Here is a 27,777-nt window from a genome sequence, read left to right on the forward strand (position 1 = left end):
AAAAGGCATAGATTCTGCTGCCCAGAAAAGTGAGGAGTCCTTCACTTAGGTTTGTTTTCTTCTTCACTTTCCCCTTTTGTTGTCATTGTTGCCCCACAATGTTGTTGTAGCCTTTCCAAAATGGGGAAAGAATGCAGGTACAGCTGCCTGCCCTGTGGAAGGAAGAGTTGGAGCAGCATGGGCCTCTGGGGCTGGTGAAACAAGACCTCAAATGTAGGGGCATCCCTGGGCTGATATAGAAAGGATCTCCAAGGGCTGGAAAGCAGGGCTTGGGTGTGAAGTTTTGTCTGGGAAATGAGGCCTGGCAAGGCAGGGCCCAGCCCTCTGCACTACTGCCATGGGTACTGGCCACAGGGGTGGGCAGGAGTGGGGTCTGGAAACATAGCACTGGAAGCCAGGGTCTCATCTTCCACTCATAGCAACCCCAACTCCCTAAGCTGAAGGTCCTTCGGACATCTGCTTTTCCTGTGCTTTCTTGAGATCGCAGTGAGAGCAACAGCAGCAGTTGGGGAAAAACAGTGTTCTTCCTGTGCAGATGTGTTCCACTCTTCTGGCAGCAGGTCGGTAGCTTCAAGTTTCTCTAAAGAAAACACTTGGGGAATATTTTGGACATTTCTTTTTAGTCCATCTACTATAACCCATGCTGTTCCTCTCCTGGATTGTGGACCATGTGCTGTATCTTGCCTGAAAAGGTATTACAGGGGCATGTGGGGGGATGTGGGGGACAAGAAGGATGCCTGTCCCTACACAACTCATGCAGCCTGCTTGGTTCACGGAGCAACACATTTTCTTTTCTGTTTTAAGAACATCTGAAAGGTTCCTCTGGGGAAAGGAGAGATGACAACAGGTCGTAGCAGAGGCACTAGCTACCACTGTGGTGCTAGATCAATACTGTGCTGAAGCGAAGAATTTAATTTGCTCTAATCACAGCTGTGGTGAAGATTACATCTGTCCAGCCAAACATTGGGACTGGCTTTTTAAGTTGGTATCCCAAACAGCATCCAGTCTGTGGTCTACACTGAGTCATGCAAACCCACAGGCAAGACAAGTCCTTGCTCAGTGTTGCCACTGAAACCCACAGCACACACCACCCAGCTCAGCTGGCATTCTGCAACCTGCAAGACAAGATGAGCTAACTCACTTGTGCTCATCTGGAGTCACTAGGAGCCACCCTGCAGCTTCAGCTGCCCCATACAAGGTGGAAGACAACGATGGAAGCAGTGGACAGGACTGGTATGAATGTCCTGCAGGACTGTGCTCAGGCAGCAGGGCTTCCCATCACTGCTTTTCTGGCAGTGGTGTGCAGATGGTGATGTTGGTGTAGGAGACAGGGTCCCCAAAGCAGCCAGCCCAGAGATGCCGCTTCTCAAAATGACTGGGGTGAGGGTGGAATAAATGCTGGAGGACGTGGGGAGGAGAAGAGAAGCCAAATATAAATGGCCTCCCAAGTGACTCAAAGCCGGTACCTGTGGCATCCTTGTTCTCTTGTGACTGTTTTGAAGGGGAATTCAGGAATCTGGTCTCTGCATCCACCCCGTGATGATAAACTGTGCATAAAACAAGTGCACTATTTTAAAGCCAGGTTCTTCCTTGGATCATGCATTGTTCTGTCATGACAGAGGCTTCTAGGCCACACTCTGGTACTTGTGATGCTTTTTGTCAGGCACCTATATAGCCTTATGGACGTTTTTAAACTGTTTGTACTGCTAAGGCGTGGGTGGGTGGGGGTGGCAGGAGAGTGAGACTAAAGCATTTCCCTTCCCTGTTAGACTCAACGATTTTCTGATTACAGAAGCTCATAGGTGTTTCTCCCACAATTCAGCTGGCTCCAGAGAATCAAGGGGAGAACAGGATTTATTATTCCAAAGCAAATCTTTGTCCAGCACTGGGATAGGTTAAAATCAGAAGGCTTAATTCCAGGATGATTTTGTGGGGTTTTCCCTCCTCCTTTTTCAATCAATAAGGTGTGAATACTGGAGTGTGGCACTGAAACAAACTCCCAGTCAATGACTCCCTGGTGAGCAGGGGTTTGGGAGCCACAGAATGGGTATCTCACCTGGACTGTTGATTGAAAGCCAGGGCAGCCTAAGGCCTGAGGTGTGACCTGGGTCTAACAGTCTGTAACTACATTCACTGGCTGGGTTAGAGCCACCAGAAGTTAGAACCCCAAAATCATTAATTTAAAAATAAAGGCTTCTGGTGCTCTTATGTTTGCTCAGTTTTCTCAGACTGAGCTTGTACTGAAGGATTTCAAGCCTTTTCTCTGTAATCTGGGCCCAATTCCCTGGTGTCCCCACAAACTATGAAAGAGGGCACTTAACTGCTACTTGGGAATGCATATGTAAAAGGGTTTCTACCTTTAACTGCATATTATGTGCCAGGCCAGATGGGTGTTGTAGCATCTTGTCTTCTGCTATTACCTGGATTCACTGGTCCTCCGAGCTACTCTTCTGCTGGGGAACGTGACCTGGCAGGACACTGTGGTGCCCCACATCTTCCCAGGCTTGCAGAGGAATCAAACAGGCAGCACAGCCCAGCACTCAATAGCCAGACTTCTTGGAGGACTGGGACAGGCTAAGTACCTCAAACTGAGGTTTATCACCCAGAGAGTTAATTCTTCTCTCCTCTTTTCAGGGCAGCCTTGGAATTGGGCATAGCTGTTATTTTTAAAATCTGGACACAGTCTTTTACTTTTTTTGATTATTTGTATGTAGAGCTGTGTTGACATATACTTACAGCCTTAGTGTCTGTGCCCTTAACTGGGATGCTTGTTGGGTCTAGGGTTGGATTATTTGTTCACTACATGAACTAATCGCTATGGCTAATGCAGTGTGACTTAATGACAAGTTGCTGTAAATACCTAAGACCATCAAGGTAACATTAAGGATGATCTGACAAGGCTTTTCTGTAAGTTCCGCAGCCCATGAGAAAGAACTAGAAAACATCAACGGCTTAAATCTCCTACCCCTGCGTGGGCTGTTCCCGTTCTTACACAGTGCAGGGTGTGCCATGGCTGGAGGAAACACAGCCGGCACGCTGGCGGCGTCGCACTTCCGTCGTTAAGATTCTGCCCGAGGATCCCGAATCACGGGATATTTTAAAAAAATACAAAATAATAACAACTGCGTACACTGAAGGACGCTCCCCGCCTCAGAGGCGGTGTCGGCCGCTGGGCGCCGCCGCCCGCCCTCCTCGGCCGCCAGTCCCTGAGGCCTCCCCCGTCCCGTCCCGCCTCCAAGCCGGGCAGGGCCGAGCGTCCTCGGCCGCCGCTCAGGCCCACCCCCAGCTCTGGGAAAACCCCTGCCCTGAAGATTTTTTTCGTTGTTTTTCCGGGGGGTGTTGTGGAGTCGGTGTTTTCCTTGGTAAAGTGCGCAGCAGCGTAGGCCGCCATGAGCCCCGAGATACGCGGCCTGGGGTCAGGAGGCTCCGTCCCGTCAGGGGGCAGCCGGAAGCAGTGGCATGAAGACATTACTCAGGACCTCCGAAACCACCTTGTTCATAAATTGTGAGTAGCTGATGCCAAAACAGTCTCCTGTTAGGTGAGTTGCTGCCTTTGAGGTCTGGGGGGGGGGCAGGAGGAGGCCTGCCTTCCAAAACTGGGGGGCCAGGGAGGAAGTTTTATCAGGGTGCCTGAGAAGGGAAAGCAGAAACCTGAAAGCTGCGTTCTCGCTTGCCTGATGGTTAATGGAGCTGCATCTGCTGTTTTGGGGCTGTGGCATTGGGAGTGTCCCACTCTGTACTCGAGCCATCTCCAAGGGGCAGCGTCGCCCAGGAGCAGTAGCAGTGCTGCAGTCTGTGGGGAGATCTGCTTGGTGCTTTGTGTTCAGATCACCAGGGTTAGTGCTGATGTTTCCATCTGGGGACATCCTAATCACTTGTGTACCTTATTTTTTTTCTTCCCCAGAGTCCAAGCCATATTTCCCGCTCCTAGCCCTGCAGCACTGAAGGATCGGCGTATGGAGAATCTGGTGGCGTATGCTCGGAAAGTGGAAGGAGATATGTATGAATTGGCAAACAGCAGGGTGAGATGCGATCCTCCGTCATCTAGTCACATGTATCTCTGCCTTGATCCCATAGCGGCTGGGGAGGACGAGGGGTGAAAGCACAGATGAGAGTCCCAGGCCGAGGAAGCGTGTGTTGAGGGGCTGCTGGATGGGGCCTGGGACTGCCCGCGTGCGTTGCCTGTCGGGGCGTGTGGTTCTCCCAAAGAAGTGTTGTACACAAGAAATGTCTGGTGTTGGGCTAGTGGTTGCCAGCAGTGCCCCAAGCAGTGCCCCTTTTTGCTCTCCTGTCTGCCCGGCAGCCCCTGCAAAGGGGGAGGCCACCCCGACCCAAACCGAAACGTGTTTTCCGTGCATGGATCACTGTGACCCTGTTGCCTTTTCTTAATGCGTGGTCGTCATCTTTCCTGCCTTGTATTCCTCCCCAACAGGCAGAGTACTATCACTTGCTAGCAGAGAAGATCTATAAGATTCAGAAGGAGTTGGAGGAGAAACGAAGAACCAGACTGCAGAAGCAAAACATGATTCCAAACGCTCTGGGCATGCCACAGGCTCCCATGAATCAAGGGCCCAACATGGGACAGCCCGAGCCAGGGATGTCTGCAAGTAAGAACAGTTGGGTTACTGACTACCTGGTGCAGGGAATCCTGTACTGTCATTGTCATCATGGTCAGGCTGGTGACCATTTCCCTCTTTTAATTTCACAGTTACCTTTGTAAAATTAGACTGCCAAAACTTAAGCAGCACACGTTTTATTTTTTATTTTCTTCTGTTCACTTGTTGGTTTGCTGAGCTATTCTACCTTACTTTCCTTTTTCAGACAGTATTGTAAACATATGACCAAGGATTACAAGTCTCTAAATGTTTTCTCTTCAAATAGCTGCCTTCTCCAGGGCTGATGACAGAAATTAAACCCTTTCAATGCCTTTTTTTTTTTTTCTTTACGGTGTCAGCATAGGAGGTGAGAGGAGAAGCATTACTAAAGCTGTGTGCCTATTCCCAGTGCACTCAAGGATTTGGAAGCTGGTCCTGTAACCAGAATGACTGCCACTTGGTGCTGGAATTGAAACTAGGCCCATGGACTGCCAGGATTCTTACGAGCTCTTGAAATGGCAGAGAGTAGAACATTAAAAAGGAGCCTCGGGAGGAGCAGCAGATGAATTTTTGAAGCCTGGGGACCTGGAGCATGAGCTTCCCACCTCAGAGCTTGGGTGAGGGGACAGTCCCAGTAGACAAGCACAAGAGCTAGTGTGCCAGTGCTCCTAAGGGAAGGTGTCCTAAGGGACAGAGCTGGTGCTGAAGTACAAAATGCTGTTCCAGCTGCACAACTTGGAGCTGAGCACCTGTATCCAGCTCTGAGAAGCAGCCTGGCCTCTGTCCTGCAGGAATAATCCCTCCCATTGCATCCTGGACTCCTGTGCTGTCATGGTTTGAGCCCAGAGGGCAACCGAGCACCATGCAGCAGTTCACTCACCCCTTCTTCCTCAGGAATGAAAAGGAGAAAATGAGGCAAAAGGTTGGGGAATTGAGATAAGGACAGGGAGTGATGGCTCATCCATTACAGTCACAGGCCAAAGACAGGCTCCTTAGGAGAAGAAAATAAAGAACATCACTTTAATTAAACACTTAACAACAACATTTAACAGACAGGAGTGGGACAGTGAGAAGCTTATCACATCTTAAAAACACCTCCCCCCACCCCTCCCATCTTCCCTGGATAAGTGTCTCTACCTCCACTACCCCAGCAGCACAGGCGGCAGAGAATGGGGGTTATAGTCAGTCCTGCCGCTCCTTCCTCCTCATTGAGAGGCCTCCTCTCATTCTTTCCTGCTCCAGCATGGTTCCCCTCTCATGGGAGACAGTCTTCCATTAACTTTTTCTGGCATGAGTCCTTCCCATGGGATGCAGCCATTCCCGTGCTGCTCCAGCCTGGGTCACCCCTGTGTGTTGCAGTCCCCCCAGTGCCAAACTACAACAGCAGGGCTGCTTCTTCCCACAGAGTGATACAGAGAAATGATTACTTGTTTTGAGATTTATTTACTTACAGAAAACTGCCTAGCAACTTAATTACTTACTTATAGCAAGTTATAGTATTACTTGCAGTATTTTTAAATATTGCTAAGAATCCTGCTTGCCCAGACTGCTCTGTGGAATTTTCCCAAGGACTACTGCGTTCATAAAACAAAGCAGTTCACTGTGAAAATCTACCAAGAACTATAATGTTCAGCAAAATATTACAGTTTTCTCCTTGGGGAACAGGTGTGCTCTAACTAGTTGGAATCTTGGTAATGAGTAAAGATAGCCATACATGGATGGTAGAAGCTCTGTTGGTTCTCTTAGATAAGACAGAACGAGTAAACCAGCTGAAAAACACTCTTGTTATTCAATAAATTGGCCAAGAGAATCTGCACATGCTCTGGGGAAAAAACAAGGTGAGAAAGACTACGAGCCTTCCTCCCAAAGACCCCCGAACACGCCCACCCGGAGGCAACGCACAGGTGCAAAGATGACATAAACTGCTGACATCAGCCTTTCTAACTAACCCAGCCTTACTCATGCATATGTATGTTTGTGTTATGTAACCCAATGAATATGGATATCCACACTCTATAAGTTATTGGTAAAATGTGCAGTGGGTGTGCAAGCTTTGTGGAGAAATCCCCTTGCACCCCGGCCAGAGTAATCATACCTGCTTTATAACTCTATTCAAGTTGTAGAGTCTTTTTTCTGCGAATCAAGAGTCTCGGCCTTCTTTGGGCGCAGCTGCCTGCTCTGCTGTGGGGTCCTCCACAGGTGAATCTCTGCTCCTCTGGTGACGTCCATGGGTGGCAGCCGTGCCATCTCACCATGCGATACAGGGGGGCTGACTGGCACGTGCACATGCAACCCCCCCATTCCTCCTCCTTTTCTTACCCTGACCTTGGTGTTTGCAAAGGTGTCCTCTTCACAACTCCTCCTCCCAGGTTCCCCTTCTTAAATACGTTATCGCAGAGGCATGGCCACCATTGCTAATTGTCTTGGCCTTGGCCAGAGGTGGGTCTGACTTGGAGACTGGGGAGCTTGGAGAAGCTTCTCACAGGGGCTACCACTGTAGCCCCCTCCCTCGCTACCAAAAACCTGCCACACAAACCCAGCACAACCTTTAATTCTCTATCTGTGTCTTTTCTGGATGTAGCTTTGTGTCTGTCACACAGTGTACTGGCAGTATTTGCAAGGGAATGACAGCCTTTATAAATTATTTAATTATCAACTACATTATTTAAATACTTTTAAAGCAATTTTCTGTTTCTAAACAGCACTGGAGGATTGTTTGGAAAACCTGAACCTGGAGGACCCCTGACGCCATGGAAGTTTGCTGATCAGGTTGCACGCAGTAGGCTTTGCAAGCTCCCCGCCACTGTCCCTCTGTAATTAGGCTGTGACCCCAGTCGCTACCTAGGATTCTCAGCGTGGTTCACAATGATGGCGACACTCCGTTGTGTTTAGAGCAACAGGCTGGAGCCTCATTTTAGCACTTTTGGATTGTCTGGAAGAGCAATCCGTGTGTATCTGTAATGTAGGTAAGCCTTTGGAATAAACCTCTTCCATGCTGCCTTACTGTCCCCTGCAACTAAGGCCATACTATATCCACGAGAGAGGAACTGTGCCATGTGCTTAACGCATTACTTGTTTAGCTACTAACTACACAGTCTGTACAGAGTAGGAAGGTTCAGGACAGGCTTTTCTTTTTTTCTTTTTTATTTTTACAGTGTTGTTCTGCTGATTAAGGATACCAATTAAACTCAGACACCAGAGTGAAAAGAGCAAACATATTTTACTAATGATAGAAGTGTAATACAGAGAACATGCAGTAAGAAAAAGCAGAATAGTGCACTTAAAGCAGCAAACAGGAAAAAACAGGGTAATGCATTAAATCATTACTACACGAGAGAGAGAATGGAGATTAAGAAAAATACATCACCACTTGCATATATTATCATCACCCAGACCCGCAGTGGTTGGGGAGCCCCGGTCATAGTGAGGATTTGGAGAGCCTGTCCCGGCAAGTGGGAAATCCTACGCGGTGCGTCCACCCATAGGTGAGGCTTCCAAAGTCGCTGCAAACGGGCCCGGCCTTATATACCAGAGATGGACAAGCCAGAATAGCTGGCACCTTTGTTTTGAGCGGAAAATTTCTGGTTTGATTCTCCTGTTGGATTCCACCCAAAGCCTGGCCAGGGCTCGGGGTGGGAAACCAAGGGAGTTTCTAACAAGGCCAGATACTTGGGTTCTCAGCTTTGAGCAAGGCTAAACAAGGGAAGTTGGATACATTCATCACTACTGATTCTATTCTGTCTAAGCTGCCTCTTTCACTAGCGAGTTTACATACTTTGTTAATGATTACAGACTAAGTTAGCAGCTTCAGCTTGGGGCCTGTTGTTCAGGCTTCAGTACTTCAAAGCTTTAGCACTTTTTACACCAGCATAAGTGTGTTGTTATAACTTCGTATAATACCTACTAGCACAATGGCTATCAGTTATAAAATATACAGGATTCATCTATAGGTCAACTCCGGCTTGGGCCAGTTGTCCAAGCCTTCGCACTTCAAATGTCAACACACTGAAGGTGATAAGGAAGTAAAAGGGATAGAATGGGAAATAGTTCGCTAACTCCGGGGGACGTACTGTTTGTGTAGAAGAGAATCAATACCAGAGACATATGGAGCGACAGTTGCTTCCTGGCTGTTCTTGACAGTGAGCTGGGGTGAGGGATGTTGCTTACAGGTACTGCTAAGACCACACTACTTTTCCGTGGGGGGAAAAAAGCCAAAAGGTAGAGAGAAGTATTTGTGTTATGAAGAAGCTATGCTATAAATCTGTACAGATTTTGAACTTCAAGGCCTGTTTTGCATAGGTAATACTTCCTTTGCCAAATAAAACATCTATTTATGCATGAAATCTCAGAAACTGATCATATGAGGACAGGGGGAGCAGCAGCATTAACTCAAGTGGGTTATTTACCGTGTGATTCTCAGACAGGGCAGAGCAGGGTGGGAGGAAAGGAGCGAGGTCTTTGCCCTCTGCACCCTTCTTGCCTGGCAGCACTTTACCAGCACCCATGGACGGCTCCCCAGCCCTGGTGACGCGCTGGTGGTGTCAGCGGTGCGGGACAGGGACGAAGGCATTGCTAGTGTGACGTTTGGTACCTGCCACGCTAAAGGCATTCCTCCCATCTAAAACCAAATCCTCACCCACTTATCAAGGTTTTTAGGAAACCGTGTGCGTCCCCTCATGTGTAAGACGTGCAGCTCCAGCTGTGCGTCCTCGCGGCCTCACGTTGTTTCACGGACGCCGTGTTGGCACCCACACGCTGATGGCTACCGGGTGTCAAATCCGTCCGTGGGCTGAAGTGTTGGGTTTTGTTGGCGTTTTTTCGTTTGTTTTGTTGTTTACCTAAACTTCTGGGACTCAGAGCTAATCCAGACCTCCAAGAACGGAGGGGGTGGGTCCACCGGGAGCGGGGCCCGGCCTCTCCTCCGCCCCTGGGTGGGGCCGCCGTGAGGCGCGATGGCCGCTCCGCACCGCCGTTGTGGCAGGAAAAGAACTACAGCTCCCGTCGTGCCCCGCGGGGAGCGCGGCGAGAACAAACTCCTCGCCGATTGGCTCTCTTTTCGCGGCTCCCACCAATCGGATGCTCCGCTGAGGAGGGGACGCCTCGCGCGTGAGGCGGGCTAGCAGCGTCCCGGGAGCCATGGAGCAGGATCGTGGGGAGGTGAGCGGGGACGCGCTGGGGCTCCTGCGGGGCTGGCCGCAGGGTGCTGGGGAAAGCCCTGGGACGCCGGGCTGGGCCGCCCGCTGCCCTGAGGGAGGGCGGGAGGCCCCGGCTGTTTTAGCGGGGTAACGGCCGCGGTGTGGTACGGGGGGTAGCGGCTGGCCCTGGCCAGGAGGGGGCGAGGAGCGCTGGGCCGCCTTCTCCCGGCCGTCGTGTTGTGGTGGTGCCCGCTGTGGCCGCCAGCCCCGCTTCCGCGCTGCCGGGGTCGGGCTAGTGCTGGAGGGGATGATGGGTCTGATTCGGGTCTCTGAGTCCCCCTTGTCTCTCTAAGCAAGCTGCCAGTGGTGCCGTCCTTGCTTGTCAGCCCTGGGAACTTGTAGCATGTCCCAAGTTTCATTCGCGTTTCGTGGAAGAGTAACGAGCCAAAGATAATCACTTCCTACGAGGAAGGAAGGTGTACCTGCCAGATAACGATGAGAAAGGGATGAATGTGCTTTTTTTTTTGAGGAGTTCAGGCTTTCAGATGTCAGGAGTGCTGTCTGAAGATGTGGATCTGCAGGAGACCAACTCTGTCTTCAGGGAACAACCTGGGTACCTTGGGTCTGTTTTGTGTGAAAGCCAGGGAGGATGTGGTGAGGCAGAAGTGAGTGATGTCTGACTTTCCTGTTCATGCGCCTATAATAATACCCAGGAGCCAGGGATCGGAGGGAATTTAGCACTGGAAGGTGATGGACTTGCTGCTCATCTTTTGTTGTTGCCTGCTTGGATGAACAGTTGTATCCTGGTGCCTCGTGTGGCTCTTCCAGTCTACCTGTCTGTTCCATCACTCCCGGTGCTGATGATGACTCCTTGCTGCTCTTTCATGAGTTGCTAACACCTTTTCCCAGCTTCTTTTGCACTTAACTGGAGCTCAGTTTAAGATTTTTTTTTTTCTAGTCTGAGAAAGAGTCACTGGACTTCTGTACTCTTTCTTCAGTCACTGCCTCTCTGCAATCTTGCTGTAACGGCAAGTACCGAAGAGGTAGTGTGGATGTTTAGTTGTGGAGACATCTGGCTGTAGACAAAAGCTTTTAACAAATGTTGTTCTGTCATCCTGCTGATGCAGCTTCTGAACAGAGGTCAGCTCTGGACTATGGAGTTGCCAAAGAACATGAACTTTCTCCAGAGTTGAGTTTGTCCTGCTGACATCCAGGCTGTACTGGTCTTGTGAGCTGTGGTGGCCAGAGTGTACAGCTTTACACTCTGTGCTAGAAGTTTGCAGTGACTTTAATGTTGATGGTGTCTGCATTGCTGTGCTGTGCAACTATATTGGGAGAGACAGTGCCTGGGAAGATGCAGTCTCCTCTGTGTTCATCAGCATGGCAGTGTAGTTCCCTGTATTCTTTCCAAATTCCTCCACATTTTTTGTATGTGCTGCAGCTCTGTGGCTGTCTGTTTTCTCTTGGGTAGCAGAATGCAGCCTGTGAAATATTTGTAAAAAGACCTGTTGTAGTGGTAATAGCTTCCCTGCTAGGGATTCACTCCCGCCCTTGGGGTTGTTATGTGGACTCATTCTCACCCCAAGGCCTCTGCCTGGTCCAAGAGGCCCCCCTGGCAACAAAGGCAGTTTTATTGTGGAGTGTGGTATAAGATGTCTGTTTCAAAGCAGGCTGTCTCTTTTTTTCAGTCAGTGTCTACCCTGTGCCACAAAACTTCATCGTTGGAGCGGATGGAGGAGGAAGGCGAGGAGGAGGAGGAGGAGGATGAATTGGACATCTTTGGGGGTTATGACAGCTTCCGGGGCTACAACAGCAGCATGGGCAGTGACAGCAGCTCCTGTCTGGATGAATCTAGTGATGATGAGGTGGCAGACCGGGAAGCTGGAGAGCTTCCAACCTCTCCTGTGCACCAACTGTCCACAGGCCGACTCACAGAGGACAGTGGCTCCGAGCCAGGTACTGCACTGCCTGCATGTTCTACCTAAAGCACATGTACAATGGACAGAACAAGGGCTGGGGGAGCTGAAGGGTGTATGGTCTTTGATTATGCTTGGGAGCAGCAATGAACTGAGAGTGCATTTTCTGGGCTACATGGGAGAGCTGCTGTTTGTAAAGAGGGTTACTTGGGCTCATTTCTGTCCTTGTAGTGCATCAACCCTGCCAACTGCTTACATTTTTGTGCCTTTCTTCTCTCAGCTGTCTGCGAGATGTGTGGGATTGTGGGTACCAGGGAGGCTTTCTTCTCCAAGACCAAACGTTTCTGCAGTGTCTCCTGCTCCAGAAGCTACTCCTCAAACTCCAAGAAGGCCAGCATCCTGGCCAGACTGCAGGTGAGTCAAAACCCTTCCTTCTTCCCAGGGAATGGAGCAGGATATGCCTGTGCACAGGGGTGGGTGGTTGCTCTGTAATTAAAGATCAAACTGCCGTTACCAGTGGCTCCTTCTTCCTGCCTGAAGTCCCCAGAGAACGCATGCCAGCTGAAAGGTGGTGCTCCTTAGAAGCTGAGGAAGGGCACATTGATATATTGCCTGCTGTTTCTTCTTGTTCCTGTGAGCGTTAGTAAAAATTGTAGTAACCTGAAAATCGCCCAAAGAAGAGAGGCATGCCCTGCTAGCCAGTTGCAGGGACTGGCTTTCTTTCCAGTGCCACTAATGTTCCTAATGTTCCTTCTTTTGTAGGGGAAGCCACCAACGAAGAAAGCTAAAGTTCTGCACAAGGCAGCCTGGTCAGCCAAGATCGGGGCCTTCCTCCATTCGCAGGGTACAGGGCAGCTGGCAGATGGGACACTGACAGGCCAAGATGGTGAGTGTAGGTGAGGTGTGAGGAGGTGCAGCTGCTGGATCCACAGCAGCTGGGGACACCTGGAGGGCTGTAAGCTCTACAGTCCTCTTTTTCACCTCTGGTACTGAAATTATGTGTGTGGATTGCTCTGACACAGGCTGGCAGGACAGAGGGCATGACAGCTGGTGCTAATGGAGCCCTGATGGGTTCCTACTCATCCATTGCAGCCTTATCATTTCTCATGCAGCTTGACCTGTAGTGTAACCTCTGTAGTCACAGTCACATGAGGTGCTGACTTTTGCTGGCAAAACTGACTTAAATGTGTCCTGCTGCTCCCAGACGTTTGCTGCCCTATTGCCTGTGGGGAGTTATACTTAACCTGAGTCACTCACTGATCAGCCTGAGGAACAGCCAGTCACTGCAGCTGAAGGAGTAGCAAGCTGGCGTTCAGGCAAAAGTGAGCCCCAGCAGGTTTGATCCCTGCGGAGACTGACACTGGAGCAGAGTTGTAGCCTTGGATCAGGCAGGACTGTGGGATTAATATCTCAGTGCTTCACTCTGATTTTCCCAGCACCCTCTAGGGAAGCAGGTGCTGCTGATATGACCCTGCAGTGTCGCTGCTGAGAAGCAAAGCTGCTAAGTGGTTGACAGGATACATTCTTCACTCTCTGTGGAGTGCTTGAGCCCTGGGCTGGATTTGACCCCTTTCCTTGCCCCTCCTGCCCCCACCCCTTCAAAAGCAAGTGACAGCAAGGGTTGATTAATGATATATTGTGCCTCTGGTGGGGGCTGATCCCCATGCACTCATAGAATCTAGTTCCCCACCAGGGAAAGTGCAGTGGAATGCAGAGTCCCTGTGTGCTGGGGCAGAGGGCTCTGTCCCAGAGCAGGTCACAATGTGGCTACAAGCTGTAGTCCAGAGGTGATTGATACTCTGTGCCTTTTCTATAATCTCACCTGATTATCTGCTCTCATGTCTGCTTATAGCACTTGTCCTGGGCTTTGACTGGGGAAAGTACCTGCAGGAGCATGGTTTCAAGGCAGCTCCTGTCAGCTGCTTCAAACACGTGAGTTCTTTGCTGTGCCTCACAGTGTGCACAGGGCATATCTTATGTACGGGGCCATGTACTCCTGTGACAAGTGGTGGGGAGAGGCCTGGGGAGCTGGCTATTGAGCCTAGCTGATGCAAGGAAAGAAGCTGGGGCTTCTCACAGCTAAGAATGGGAGTCCCACAGAGGGACCAGGAGTTTTGGGGGAGGAAGCAGAGAGGTCCTTGATAAAAGCGCTGCTGGTGGTGATGGCCCAGTGCTGGCTGGGGACAGAATTAGTCATGATGGGGGGGGATAGCAGAAAGCTCCTGGTTGCTTTTGCAGTTTTTGTTGGTGAGCACAACCCAGGGTGGTGTACAGGGAGGAGCTCAGCTTATGTGGGCCTGGCAGTAGCTGACCCTCCAACCTGCCTGGTTCCTATCGTAATGATTTGCAGTCCGTGTGGTAGCCAAGGCAGATGGGTGGAAAAATGGCATTTCTTAGGTATTATAGCATGCCCAGCATCTCTGTATATTAAAACTCATTTGTTATGTTCCTTTTGAGTTGTGATCTTTGATAACACTAACCAAATTTTATTTTTCTTGAGGAAGACATGGCAATTTGATGGTTAGGGATTTTGATACCATCGAGGAATGAGAGCAGCTACTTTGGGATAATAGGACAGCTGGCAGTGAAATACTTGTGTTGCTATGCAGTGTTCTGCCTTTTGGGGTCCTCTGTGAACACCCCAGTGAGATACTGGGACACTTCAGTTGCATTTCAAGCTGTTGGCATATATATATATATATATATATATGTATGTATATATAGGAAGGGTAAGGCATGCAAACCTGGGCCTAAGGTGAAAGTGTAATTGCCTAAAACATATCTGAAAGTTAGAACAAGAGCCTGAGCTCTAACTGCCACTCTAATTGTCAACATCACTCTCCCAACATGGCTGCCTCAATCCTTCAGGTGCCACTCTTTGATCAGTGGGATGATGTGGTGAAAGGTATGAAAGTGGAAGTGCTGAATGGTGATGCCGTGCTCCCCAGCCGTGTGTACTGGATTGCATCCGTCATCCAGACTGTAGGTATGTCTCCAGTTAATTCCTAACAGCTGGGGATGGCTAATCTCTGAGGAAAGCATTAGAGAGCCAAGTCAAGCAAAGCATCAGCTCTTTGGAGCTCTGCAACTGCTGAGAGATTTTTGGAACAGGAAATACTACGGTGTAGGGGTGGGAGGAAACCAGTATCTGTTCCTCTTCTGGTTGCGGGGCTCTTTGCAAGGATGGTTCTGCCTTCAGAATGGCTGGAGAACCTCTGATCATCTATGCAGAAGTCTGAAGGCCATGCTGTAGGGACTAAGCCTTTGGTGCCTGACAGGGGAGAGGATAAATTCTTGGTCTCTAATGCCTTTCTCTGTTGTCTGCTCTATCCTGACAGGGTACAGGGCCCTCCTGCGATATGAGGGCTTTGAGAATGATGCTGGCCATGACTTCTGGTGCAATTTGGGCACAGTGGATATTCACCCCATTGGCTGGTGTGCCATCAACAGCAAAATCTTGGTACCACCACAAAGTGAGTGTGGGGCAAGAGGGGCCAGCACGTACCTGGGATGGAGGAGCCTTGGTTTATGCCTAACACAGTGGGACAGGTGCTCCCACTGCATGTGGGACCACAGCTCCATTTGTGCTCTGAGTTACAAGGAATGGTTAATTCATTGGCTTCAGGAAGCTGGAGACTGCTTGGACTGCTCCCTCTGCATCTCCCCTGTAGTTGACCCTGGGGGTGCTGGATGCAGAGCTGGTGTCAGACCTATGGACAGAGGCTAATGCAGGTTGCTGTTCCTCCTTCTGACCCGCATGGGGGCTAGGCTTAACTTGTGGGGGAACTTTTTGTTCCTACATCTTGGACAGTGTCTCTGGGGAGTGCAGTGGCTCCAGTCCCTTCTCAGATAGCAGTTCAGAGACGGATGCCAGTTTAGCAGAATTCTGGCAAGCTGAGATTTGCTTGGTATGGCTCACATGGTTTTGCTGTAATACCACTTCCACATCTAGATCAGTGGAGTTGGGTGTCTGTGTGGCCTTGGCTGTTCTGTAATGTTGATCCCTTGCAGCCAGTTGTGTGGGCAAGCTTGCAGAACAGGGTCTACCTGAGAGCAGGTACAGGATCTGAATGTGAAGAAGACCTAATGCAAATGGACTCTCAGAGAGAAAGGTGTAGTGTGGTGGTATAATTCCTGTGCTTTTTCCCTGTGTGTATGTAGCTATCCATGCCAAGTACACTGACTGGAGAAGTTACCTCATGAAAAAACTGGTGGGAGCCAGGACCATCCCTGTGGATTTCCACATCAAGGTAAATGTGGAAGGCTGTCATTTTAGGTGTGGAAATGAAGCAGAAGCCAAGAAATGTGCGTGCAGCACGTCTCTTCTGGTTCTGATCTGTGCAACTTCTATGTGCCTGCTTGAAATCTGGGCAGGGCAGGGGCAGTGAGTGCTTCCTCATGTTCCTAAGATACCTGTCATGGTGCTGTGGGTAATGGCATTCTCCATACCCTGTCAGCACAACTGTTTCTCCTTTGGGTCATAGATGGGCTTTAAAAGCTGTTGTCATATAGTCTGTTGGAAAATACTGGGTGTGAGGTTTGCCCTTTTGTGGAAGGGAGAGGCCACTCCAACCTGGCCTTTCTCTGCCCTGTTGTCAGGAAATGGCTCTGAGAGTCAAAAACCTTTGCCTTAAGTGTTGGTAGCACAACAGCTTGCAGGGAGTGAGAGTTTCATGTAGCCTGCCCTGAGGTTAGACCTTGCTGGGGAAAAGAGGCTCTTCTGTGGCTGGCAGCTTTGGGAACTACAGATAGGAAATATGGTCCCAGAGACTGCAGGCTGGAAGACAGGTGATGGGTTTTCCTGTGTGTAAGGTAATTGGTGACACTGAGCTGGAGGCCTTGATGTAGTTGGTGTTTCCCTTGTTGCTTCTCAAAGGTGAGAGGATGTTCATAGCTGCCTTCTCCTGGGCTACAACTTGTAGCTGAAAGCTCATGCCATGGAAGGGAAGTGGTAGAGGGACACACATGGTGTCAGTATCTTTCTCCCCTCTGCATCTCCATTCCCACCTAATGAACAGGAAGTGGAAAGGGAAGACCTTACCTTAAATGTTCTTCTGGATTCAGGTATAGGCTGATTTGGGTGTCTGAGTCTGTTCTGAGCTGTGGTTCCTACTTGCTGCACAGCATTCTGGGATCACAGTGCCAAAATGTCAGGTGTTCCATAAACACCTCTGGGTATTTGCAGATGAGTAGGGCTAGGCTGTATCAGCAAACTGAAGGTCACAAAAAAACCCTCAGCCCAAAAACCCAACCAAACCACAACCCCAACAACAAACAAAAACCCCTCAAACAGAAGGCAGCCAGTGACTCTTTATGTGCCTGTGCCTTCTCTGTAGAGAAACTCTGGCATTGGAGGTGGAGTTGGCAGATCATGTTGCTCAACCTCTGATCAGAGTAAAAAGCTAAAAATAAGTGCCTAACTTCTTTTAAAGTCAACTGAAAATCCTGTTCCCCTTTGTGAAGCTACACCTCTAACTGCTTCCAGCCTTGAAACCCTTACAGTCTCTTTCATGACTGAAAAAGGTGTAAAATTCCTCACTCAGTTCTTGGTGAACAGAAGTGACATCTGTTTCTTGCACTCAGAACATTCACACAAAGTGCTGGCTGAGCAAACTGCTGGACTGGAGTGGGGGTAGCTCTTATGGAGCCCCAGGACAGGGGAGACTTAGGGTGCATGTGTCCAACCGTGCTGTCAAGCAGGGGGTTGGCAGCTCCCTGTCCCCCTGCTGAACCCGCTACCATGCGTCCCTTCCCAGAGGCGTCTCCCAGCCAGACTTGGGCAGTGCAGGGGGTTGGCCAGCATGTCTATTGGGGAAAGCTATTCTCTGAAGTGTTTGGAGAAGAAAAACACTGAGTGCGATTGATCTCATCTCTTCTGTTGGTTGTTGCCAGATGGCGGAGAGCATGAAGTACCCGTTCCGGCAGGGCATGCGCGTGGAGGTCGTGGATAAGAACCATGTGTCCCGGACACGCATGGCAGTGGTGGACACTGTGATTGGGGGCAGACTGAGACTCCTCTATGAGGATGGCTACAGCGATGATGACTTCTGGTGCCACATGTGGAGTCCCCTCATCCATCCTGTAGGCTGGTCACGGAGAGTGGGCCACAGCATGAAGAAGACGGGTAGGGATCAGGCTGCCATAGGCATCTTCTGATTTGCTATGAACTTCTTGGACCCTGCTGTTTACACGAATCCTGACATGCTGAGAGCCAGGCAGTTGCCCCAGGATCTGACAGATGAAGTCTACATAGTCATGTGTCTGCTATTTTTTCCCCTGGATAAATAAAAGCCCGGTGATCTGCTGCCACAGGTCAGGACAGGGGGACTGTAGGGTTTCTTACCCGAAGCAGGTAGTCTATGCCTTCAGTGTGAGAATGCAGTTTGCAACATCACAGATGTATATAGTCTTTTTGAGGATCATGATGACTTCTGTAAGACTGGATGCCGTCAGGTTATTTTTCTGGACTTTACAGAGAGGAATTGTTGATCAGCTTAGACTGGCACTAAAAAACGAGACTCAAGCCCTGCTGATCATTGTGGTTGTGTCTCCCTTCCTTGCTGCCTCTCCCTGGTAATTACAGCTGTAGGTAGAGGTGTTATCAGTAGTGCTCAGGAAGCTCAGCTATCTGCTTTTGAGCAGGCCCTGCATCACAGTCCATGTTATGAGAAGGTGTAGAGGGACTGACCTGTCTTTTTATTATTCTTCTCATGGTCTTTGATCTAGGTCTTTTATAGCAGCTGAGCTCTCACCAGGGAATAACTGCTGTGTTTTCTTACTGCAGTTGCTGCAGGTTTCTTACCTGTCTTTGTTTCTTCTATTCCTCACAGAAGAAAAACGCAGTGACATGGCAAACCATCCCACCTTCCGGAAGATTTACTGCGATGCTGTCCCCTATCTGTTTAAGAAGGTAGGACAAGTCTGCCTTTGTGTGTTGGCCACAGCAGAGGACACAGCGATACCGCTTCATTCTTTGGCCATATATGCTGCTGGGTGGGTTGTTGAGATTGGCTCATTTGTCTCTCTTGCAGCTATAAGGCAGTGGAGTGTTTGGGGTGTCAAGGCTGTGGTTGGGCAGGGGCAGGGCAAAATTGGAAGATTAAAGAACTAAAAGACAGTAATGGATTGAGGGACTCAGCTGAAGGTCAATCAGTTGCTTGGAGTTTTGAGTTGCAGAGGAAAGATGATTGCATGGGAGAAACCAGTTCCAACAAGGAGCTGGACCATACTAGTAAGGACTGAGGTGGGAAGGAGGCTTGCTTTGCTGTGGAGCAGTGGCTGAGCCTGGCTCTCTGACTGATCAGAGCCTTGGCAGGAAGTTGCTGACACAAACACAGCATTGGTTTGGCTGCCTCTTTGTATTTCTTGTAATATTTCTTCTATCCCCTCCCAACTTGGGTTGAGCCAAGAAGCTCTAATGCTGTTTGCATTTGGTGTACTTGGTGTCAGGGTGGGACTGTCCCATACCCCTAAAAGCACATGGTATATCAGAGTCTCCCTTAGGTACGAGCTGTCTATGCTGAAGGTGGATGGTTTGAGGAAGGCATGAAACTGGAGGCCATTGACCCCCTGAATCTGGGCAACATTTGTGTGGCAACTGTTTGCAAGGTAAGTTCAGTGTGTAGAAGTGGGTCTACTATGTACCTGAGATAACCCAGTCTCTCCTCAGGTCTTTGCAAATGAATAAGACCAGGTAGGATGAGGGAGAGGAGAGGGCTGTCAAGAGAGGTAGACAACTGATGTGTGGAGGGAGTTGGGGCCTTACCTCAGAGGTCCAAGAAGCTGATGACACCCACAGTTGTCCATGTATGCATAAGTGGACAGCATGAAGATGAGCACGCTTGGTCTGCAAGCTAACTGTCCAGTGCTTGTGACTGACAGCCACCCTTCCTTCACCCTTAGGCATGCAGTAGGGAAGATTTGTTCTCCGGTTCTTGGCATGCATAGAGAGGCCTCTGTAGTGCTACCTTGAGGAGAGAAAGGAGAGGTGAAGAGTTGTGGTGTGACCTCTGTGTGGGGAATGGGGTGTACCTGTATGGGCAGCATGTACTGGTATAGGCAGCTAAGGATGAACATGTCTCCTGCAGCCTCTCTTGATGAGGTGGGGTAATGAGCTCTACTCCCATGCTAGTATTGGGAAGTAAATTGCTTGGCCGCTTTCCTCAGTGAGGTGGTGTTGCATGTCCTAAAGTATAGTGTCGACTTGGGCTTTTACTGCTCCCTCAAGAAGCTGTTTGCCCTCATAAAACCCAAGCACAGGACTTTGACACTTGGGGTTTGGCAGGGGCATGCTAGGAAAGCTCTTTGTGTCTGTAAAATACTCCCTTCAGCCATTGCTTGGAAATGTGAAGCAGTTGGGGCAGACATGCCTATCACATTTGGTAGGCACCAATTACCAGTGAGTGACAGGATGGGACAAGTCTTGTTGCTGTAGGAAGTGGCAGGTCTGAAGGTAGTGACCTTCCCTTCTGCCCAGTAATAAATTTGTGACCTGCCTGGTGTAGATGGTCTCTGGGCTGCCAGTGAAGTCTGTTTCTGAGGGAGAACAGAGCTCCTGACCGTTTATGGCTGAATCCTTTTCACAAGGCTATTAGTGTTGTTCCCAGTCCTGCAGAAATTGCTGCTTTAGGGATTAGCTTGTGCTGACTAACATACCAGGAGAAGCTACTACCTGCCCTGAAGCATATAACATTGCATTTTACTATCTAGTGGCAACTGTGATCCATCTATGGGGACTCTTGAGGGGGGATCCTTTGAGAGGAGAGGCTTTAGAGCAAGTGAAGCTCTACACTCATTCACTTCACTCCCATCTCAGGTCCTCTTGGATGGGTATCTCATGATCAGCATTGATGGAGCCACGTCTGATGATGGCTCTGACTGGTTCTGCTATCATGCCTCCTCACACGCCATCTTCCCTGTCAACTTCTGTCAGAAGAACAACATTGATCTGACCCCTCCAAAAGGTAAGATTTGGACTCTGCCCTGGGGTACAAACCTGCATGCAGAATCTGCTGGGCGTTGCTTTTCTGAGAGATGTCAGGTTCAGATCAAGCAAAATCACAAGGTCCCAATCTGCCTGTTTTTCAGGGAGATAGGGCTGGTTCAGAGAGCCAGTCGATTTGAGCTCTGCCTGTATACCAAGTCTTGGTACTTTCTGGAAAGAAATGACATCTCCAGAGGGCTTTACTGTCATGGTGGTTAGCTCCTGGTGGATCAGTGGGAGAGGAATACAGTCCTCAAACTGAGCAGAGTCAAAGTTTTGAAGGACAAGAAGGATGCGAAAGGATAAGTAGAGCCATTGCTGCATAACTCTGTACTTAAAAGTGGCCAGAGTCACCTCTGTTCTTCTTGTAAGAATGAATCTGAGACCAATACTTCTGCAAGATCCTGAGAGGCAATCACCATTGGAATGTTTTTACTGCCTCATCTGGCCATACCCAAAAAGGCCTGCTCTGAATTTCTGTGTTGCAGCACCTCTGTGCAGTGCTATTCTGTCTTCCTTTGATGTTCCTGCCGGTAGGAGAAAGACTGGTCTGAGTGGTGTGGTTTGAATATACTTCTTTATGCCTGCTGCTTCTCCTCATCTTTCTTGGTCTGGATATATGACTGACATGGACGATCAGAGTTGCAGCTTCTGTATTTGCCCGCTGGAGGGTGGTGCTGGACTGCCATGGAATCTGTGCACTAGATTTATGGCCAAGATCAGGCTGTACATGGTGGTTCGTGCAATTACTTTGCAACCAGTTCCTATGCTTCTTTCCTGCCTATTCTGCCTTTTTCCCCCAGCTCGTCTATGCAGTGACTGCCTTTTCCCCTCTTACTGTTTCTTCTTGCTGCAGGGCAAGATGCAAAGACCTTCAACTGGGAAAGTTACCTGGAAAAGACTAAAGCAAGACCTGTTCCAGCACGGCTCTTCAACACAGTGAGTGCTGCCAGGAAGAAATGTGTAGGGATGCTTGCAGTCAGCAAAGAGGAGCACAAGAGTCCTGGCTGTCACAGAACAGTTGAGGTGGAAGGGACCTCTGGAGGTCATCTTGTCCAACACCTCTGCTCAAGTACAGTCATCTATAGCAGGTTGCCCAGGACCATGTCTGGATGGCTTTTGAATATCTCCATGGATGAAGACTCTACAAGTCCTCTGGGCAATCTGTGCCAGTGCTCAGTTGCCCTCGCAGTAAAAAGTGGCTCATGATGTTCAGAGGGAACTTCCTGTGTTTTAGTTTGTGGCCATTGCCGCTGGTCTTATCCCTGAGCACCACTGAGAAGAGTCTGGCTCCATCTTTCCACCCTCCCTTCAGACATTTATACACATTGATAAGATCCCCCTGAGCCTTCTCTTTTCTGGGCTGAACAGTCCTAGCTCTCTCAGCCTCTCTTTATATAAAAGATGCTCCAGTACCCTCATCATCTTCATGCCCCTTTGCTAGACTCTGCCAGTATGTCCATGTCTCTCCTGTACTGGGGAGCCCAGAAATGGACATGGTACTCCAGGTGTGGCCTCATCAGAGCTGAGTAGAGGGGAGGGATCACCTCCCTTGCTCTGCTGGGAATGTTCCTCCTAATGCAGCCCAGCTCACCATTAGCTGACTTTGTCCCAAGGGCACGTGGCTGGCTCATATTCAACTTGGTGTCCACCAGGACCCCTAGGTCCTTTTCTCCCAATCTGCTTTCCAGCCACTCGGCCCCCAACATGGGCTGGTGCCTGGGGTTGTTCCTTCTCAGGTGCAGGACTTTACATTTCCTTTTGTTGAACTGCATGAGGTACCTGCCAGACCATTTCTCCACCTTGTCAAGGTTCCTCTGGATGGCAGCACAACCCTCTATATATCAGTCTCTCCTCTCAGTTTTGTGCCACCAGCAAATTTGCTGAGCTTGACATGATACTCTGTCATGTCATCCAGATAATTAACAAAGATGTTGAACAGGATTGGATCCAGTATTAACCCCTGGGGTACACCACTGATTACTGGCCTTCAGCTAGACGTCATGCCTCTGGGCCAGTCACTCAGCCAGTTTTCAGTCCATCTCACTGTCTCCTCATCCAGCCTATACTTCCATCAGCTTCTCTATGAGGATCTTATAAGAGACATTGTCAAAAGCCTTCCTGAAGTCAGGATAGACAATATCCAGTGTGTACTGGGCTGCTCTTTGCTGTCAGTCAGCACTTCTAAGGAGACCCGAAGACACAGGATTATGTACTCTCCAAGTAAAGGCCCTTTTTGACTAATCAGGACAAGCAGCATCATGCCCTTGTGGATGTAATGGTATCTTGGTCCCTCTGAGTGTGACCTGTGATCCTCTATTGTTTCCAGGAGCTTCAGGTTCCTGGTGGGTTCTGCAGCGCTTACTGCCTGTGGACATCTGGGTGGAGGGGGTCTGCTTTGCATCAGCAACACTGCTGCAGCACCTGGGCCTGTGCTGCTCTTTCTGATTTTTCCAGGGCTATCTCAGGCTAACAGGTTTGATCAGGTGTCCCTTAACTGCTGTCTGCTGCTCCCCCTAGGTCAGGATCGTGTTTCCAAAGGCCGGGCTGAGATTCCTTAAGGACACAGCTCACCCCGAATCTGATCATGTGTGCCCCCTTCTGGTATCTGCCTGTCTGATTCTGTTGCATGTCTGTAGGCTTGTTCTCTCCCTGCTTGCTTTAAGCTGGAGACAAGCTTGTTCTAGGGTGCTGCTGGCCAGATGTGTGTTTGGACTGGGTGCAATGGCCTTGGGTTTTCTTTTCATTTCTTCTGCACCCAGGACTGCCCAAACCATGGCTTCAAGGCAGGCATGAAGGTGGAAGCAGTGGACCTGATGGAGCCCCGGCTCATCTGCGTGGCCACAGTGAAGCGTGTAGTCCACCGTCTCCTTAGCATCCATTTTGATGGCTGGGACAACGAGTATGACCAGTGGGTGGACTGCGAGTCTCCAGACATTTATCCTGTGGGGTGGTGCGAGCTGACAGGCTACCAGCTTCAACCACCTGTTGTTCCAGGTGAGTGAAGATTTTACTGTGGTTTCAAATGCTAGAGGCAAAGGTTTCCTTCCTCCTGCTCTGTGAGTGGCTCCTCCTTTTTTTTGAGCCTTGTAGGGAGGAGAAAATTGCCTCTTTGATTTGCACTGGCTACCATAGGTCATCCTCTGCTGCCACACATTCTAGCAGCTGGCAGAGGGAGGAGTCTGTGGTGGGAGAAAACAGCCCGAGATTGGAGGTTGGCTCTGTTCCCCCATCTGCATACCAACAGAGAATTGCTCCTGATGAAGTCGGGCAGAGTTCCAGGCGGTCCTGTCCCTGCACAGCTCCCTTTTCTCATCAATTCACTGACTCTGTCTGTAAAAGGCAAGAGCATCCCCCTCAAGAGTTTATTCCTTCCCTTGTCACAGGGAGGCCACTGCCTCACCTTTGCAGATGTTTTCCTTCTCGTCCCAAGCTATGAATCTTGTTTCTTTACTGCCCCTGCCAAATCTCTACTGGGCCTCTCTCGCCTATGCTGCCCCAGCCTGCCGCCCTGGGCCCTCACCTGGAAGCACAGGCAGCATCTACGCTAGAGCCTTGCTTTCCCCTCAGCTGGTTGTCTTGGGAAGAGGGCGTTGGCTCGGGGGGACGGGTATATCTTGTTTCTCGCTTATGTCACTTCATCCCAGTTACCTACTGGTTATGGGACTTGGCTTTCGTTTCCCTCTCGTCTCCATGACAGAGCCCACAACTCCAGTGAAGGCCAAGGAGGTGCCCAAGAAGAAGAAGAAACCCTATGGAAAGAAGAGTGAGTGATGTTTGATTAGCGCCCTCCCGCTCGCTCGCAGGCTGGGCTCAGTTAGAGGAACTCTGTCCATGTCCCATCAGAGCAGGAGAGAGAGGCCTTGTTTTGTTGTGGATGCCCTCAGTCACCTGTGGGTTTGACAACACAGCTTCATCTTTCTTAACTGCCCTATTACCTGAAAGAGCAGAGCTCTGTGTGTGGGAAGGATCTGTTTTGTAGTCTGTTTTCTGTTGGCCAAGGTATAGATGGCACTTGCTTCCAGGAGAGGTTGTGCTGCTTACCCTATTGTGTCCGTGGTCAGAGGGAGATTGTTTGCTGCAGCTGGAGGGTAGCAGGAGATCAACCCTGTCTGCTTTGTGCTGAGGGAGAGAAGGCCTTGAAATGGCTGAAGAGGCCAGTAGTGGGACTGGACCATGTTATTGTTCCATTTTGTTGTTGTCGTCATTGTTGCAGTAGCTGTGGCAAATCATGTGTAGACAGGCAAGAAATTCCTTCCTGGGGGGTGGAGAGGAAAGGACATCTAAAGAATATAGACGTTCAACCTAAATAAAACGTCATGTAGAAATGAAAACATTAATGCTACAATGTCCATGCCTTGCAGCCAACATGCCCATTGCCTATGACTAGACCCAGACAGGTAAGCAAAGCTGACTCCAGACTGATTCCAACAGGACCTGCTCCTTGGAAGTTAAGCATGTGCTGAAGTGCCTTGCCTTTAATGAAGGAGAACACGGAGGAGCATATTTTGAGATGACTATAGAGTTTTTCTTCAGTAGGCCATTTCTGTTGAGTTACCAGTTGGCAGCTAATGACTGTGTAGCTTGCTGGTCACTTGTGCTGGTCCCTGGCCTGTGGTTTCTCAGTGGAGCAGGGTTTGTGATTTTTCCAGGGAAAAAGAAACACACTTTCCCCCATGCTCTGTTATCTCTTTGTTAAGGAAAAAGGTTACCTGCCCAAACCCGCAACATCAAGCAGACTATCAAGAAGCCTACCCTGAAGACCAAACGAGAAGCAAAAGCTGCCAGCAAGGCTTTGCCAGAGCCAGCACCTGATGAGAGTAAGGCAGTGAGTTAATCTACCCAGCAACCACGTGCAACTCTAATACACCCTGCATGCCACTGGCCCCCACCCCTGAGGCCTGGGCTGCCTCTTGGCCGTTAAGTCATGGGTGCCCACAGGCAGGGAAAGGCAGCTCTGTGACAAATGTCCTTCCCCACTCCTCCAGAGACAGAGAGAGAGTGGATGAAAGCCTTTGCCTGCTTCTCCTGGGAAGGTTTACCTCCTGAGAAGGTTTGGTGGCACCAGTATGGGTAGATATCTTGATACTGCTGATGGGCAGGCAGACCCTCAGCAGGTGACTGAGCAGCCTGGTTCTGTGAGGTCAGGGAGGAGAGATGAGATGGACATGTCAGAAGTGTGCTGTCACATCCCAGGCCCCATAAGGCTGCTGCAGCATGTGAACACAGCCCATTGTAATGAGCACCAAGAGGTGTGGTGACCAGAAGACCTATCTGGCAGCTTGGTCACCTGCTAACCCTGGGTGAGGTGCTTTGTGCATATGGGGGTGGAGCTTCGTGAAGGTCCCTGTTGCTCCTAGATGTTTCACTTCCCCTGTGGGAATCCAGGCAGGTAGAGAATGGACCACACTACCTTTTCCTCCATTGGCCCTAAGAGAAGTTGTTCTTGGGAGCAGGCAGCTCAGTGTTGCCAGGGTTTAATCCTGTCCTGATCACTGCTGTGACCGTGCTTAGACTTGTGTTGACAAGACAGGGCTAAAGGACCCTCAAGGAGGTGGCTGGGAACATGGGGCATTTTGAGTGTCTGCATGAACAGAGCTGCTTCTGGGGTGCTGCGCATAGAGCCAAGCAGCATGGGTTAATTTTACTTAGGTATTTTTCCCTCCCTCTTTCTGTCTGTTGCTAGTCATTGCAGTGCAGGTGAAAGAAGAAACCATTGACCCCTCGGTAGAGTTTGGAACCACAGAGCTTCCTGTTCCCATCAGCAGCATTAAGCAGGAGGTCACAGACTGATCCTGGAGTATCCCCCAGCTGCCCACAGCAGCCTGCGCTTCACCTTGTGGCTCTCTGGAGAAGTCCTGAGCAGAGGGAAGCAGAAGACTAAAGACTCCCTTTTTGAGACAGACTGCCCTGCAACATCACAACTCTGCTTTCCTGGTATGCAAGAAAATTTCCCCCAGGAATGTTATTTTAAGCCCTGGGAGACAGACTCCAGAAAGGCCGCAAGCGTGCTGAAGAGCATGACCAGGGTGGCTGCTGGGGTTGTTTGTGCCATGCTTTGAAGGCACCTTTCTGAGAAGGAGCTCCCAATGGGGAAGGAGGCTGCCAGAGCACGAAGGGGCAGTTTGGGTTCTTGGCTGTGGTTGGAGGTGGTGAGCTGCAGTCTGAGATGATGTGTGCAGGTCACACACGTCAGGAAATTGTCTGCCCTCGTAGGACATTGGTGCCGTGCTCCCTGGTCTAGGCCCTGCAACCCCTAAGAAAGTCAGGACAGGAAGGGTGAAAGGTGAAAAAACAAAATGGGGTGATGATGCCTCTTAAGGGAGCAAGAGACCTTATTGAGTGTCATCACTTCCTGCTTTTGAAACCAGAACTGCAGAGGAGTTTGAATTTTTAATTTTTTAGGAGTCCTACTGTAAATTTGATTTATGATCTGTACCCTAAAGCCCTGTGAATTAAACTTGAAGCCAAAAGCTTGTGAATTGCTTTCTGGGTCACCATACCAGGGTTAGCCAAGACAGGGAGGAGAAGAGAACTGTAAGTGGATAGGTGGAAGTAAACAGTGTTTTGGGGTGGTTTGGGTTTGGGGTTTTCTTTTGAGGCATACAATAGGGGTTTTTTGGGCACTTGCCACTACCTACATGCCAGTTCTGCATAAGGGTTGAGTATCACAAGAGCACATTAGATAACTTAAGGCAGGGGATGCCATTTCCTGGTTTAGGGAAAAACTGTAACATTCCTCTTTTTCCCCAGACTGGCCATTAAAGTTCAGGACAGAAATCAGGAAGGTCAGTATGGCAACAGTAATGAGAACAGTTTAAATCTCTTGTAACAGGTTCCTGTGAACTTCTTGCAGGTGAGGAAGTGCCCAGCCTGTCCATGCCACTGCAGGGCCTGCCTGGCTGTAGGGCAAGTGCCTTGTCAAACCCTATGGGGAAATGGTGGCTGCCCACGACACTGCCTTGGCCATGAAATGGCTGCCTTGGCCATACTTCCCCACAAGCTTCCAGGCAAAAGCTTCTGATGTCAAAATAGTTCCTGCTTCATGATGGAAATAAAAAAAATGTTGGCAAACTGTCTGGAAAACATGGGACAGAGACTGGGAGTAATTAACACAGTCTGCCTCTTTTTCTCTTCTAAAGAAGCAA

General features: G+C 49.7%; 2 protein-coding genes across 10 annotated transcripts; both read left to right on the forward strand.

The window, feature by feature from the left end:
- The first annotated feature begins 3,114 nt into the window (after positions 1-3,114).
- On the forward strand, positions 3,115-7,592 carry LOC141959117 (histone acetyltransferase p300-like). Of its 2 annotated transcripts, XM_074902551.1 has the most exons (4): positions 3,127-3,505; positions 3,905-4,022; positions 4,433-4,607; positions 7,298-7,592. In XM_074902551.1, the coding sequence occupies exons 1-4, from the start codon at positions 3,390-3,392 to the stop codon at positions 7,339-7,341; spliced, it is 453 nt and encodes a 150-aa protein (XP_074758652.1). In that variant the 5' UTR covers positions 3,127-3,389; the 3' UTR covers positions 7,342-7,592. The 2 variants fall into 2 exon arrangements, with proteins under 2 accessions (XP_074758651.1, XP_074758652.1); XM_074902550.1 differs by lacking the exon at positions 7,298-7,592 and having other exon boundaries at positions 3,115-3,505; positions 4,433-6,706.
- Positions 7,593-9,692: 2,100 nt separating this feature from the next.
- L3MBTL2 (L3MBTL histone methyl-lysine binding protein 2) lies at positions 9,693-27,750 on the forward strand. 8 transcript variants are annotated; one of them, XR_012633397.1, is made up of 18 exons: positions 10,273-10,395; positions 11,419-11,686; positions 11,927-12,060; positions 12,409-12,532; positions 13,499-13,578; positions 14,515-14,632; positions 14,985-15,119; positions 15,808-15,896; positions 17,539-17,770; positions 18,477-18,556; positions 19,150-19,254; positions 20,462-20,609; positions 21,486-21,568; positions 23,392-23,626; positions 24,330-24,395; positions 25,330-25,449; positions 26,316-26,566; positions 27,465-27,750. XR_012633397.1 is itself a non-coding variant. In XM_074902556.1 (17 exons), the coding sequence occupies exons 1-17, from the start codon at positions 9,732-9,734 to the stop codon at positions 26,420-26,422; spliced, it is 2,145 nt and encodes a 714-aa protein (XP_074758657.1). In that variant the 5' UTR covers positions 9,693-9,731; the 3' UTR covers positions 26,423-27,453. The 8 variants fall into 8 exon arrangements, 6 of the variants coding, with proteins under 6 accessions (XP_074758657.1, XP_074758656.1, XP_074758653.1 ...); XR_012633396.1 differs by having other exon boundaries at positions 27,486-27,750; XM_074902556.1 differs by lacking the exons at positions 10,273-10,395; positions 27,465-27,750 and adding an exon at positions 9,693-9,752 and having other exon boundaries at positions 26,316-27,453.
- The last annotated feature ends 27 nt before the right edge of the window (positions 27,751-27,777 follow it).

This window comes from Athene noctua, chromosome 3 (assembly GCF_965140245.1).
Source record: "Athene noctua chromosome 3, bAthNoc1.hap1.1, whole genome shotgun sequence".
Classification (NCBI taxonomy): Eukaryota; Metazoa; Chordata; class Aves; order Strigiformes; family Strigidae; genus Athene; species Athene noctua.

What these genes read in the sequence shown, in the direction of transcription:
- LOC141959117 (XM_074902550.1), top strand. Translation starts at nt 3,390, where the DNA reads ATGAGCCCCGAGATACGCGGCCTGGGGTCAGGAGGCTCCGTCCCGTCA. An exon ending in AACCACCTTGTTCATAAATT is followed by an intron (nt 3,506 to 3,904) that starts GTGAGTAGCTGA and finishes TTTCTTCCCCAG; the next exon opens with AGTCCAAGCCATATTTCCCG. An exon ending in ATGAATTGGCAAACAGCAGG is followed by an intron (nt 4,023 to 4,432) that starts GTGAGATGCGAT and finishes CCTCCCCAACAG; the next exon opens with GCAGAGTACTATCACTTGCT.
- L3MBTL2 (XM_074902552.1), top strand. Translation starts at nt 10,276, where the DNA reads ATGTCAGGAGTGCTGTCTGAAGATGTGGATCTGCAGGAGACCAACTCT. An exon ending in ATCCGTCATCCAGACTGTAG is followed by an intron (nt 14,633 to 14,984) that starts GTATGTCTCCAG and finishes CTATCCTGACAG; the next exon opens with GGTACAGGGCCCTCCTGCGA. An exon ending in GTGTGGCAACTGTTTGCAAG is followed by an intron (nt 19,255 to 20,461) that starts GTAAGTTCAGTG and finishes CTCCCATCTCAG; the next exon opens with GTCCTCTTGGATGGGTATCT.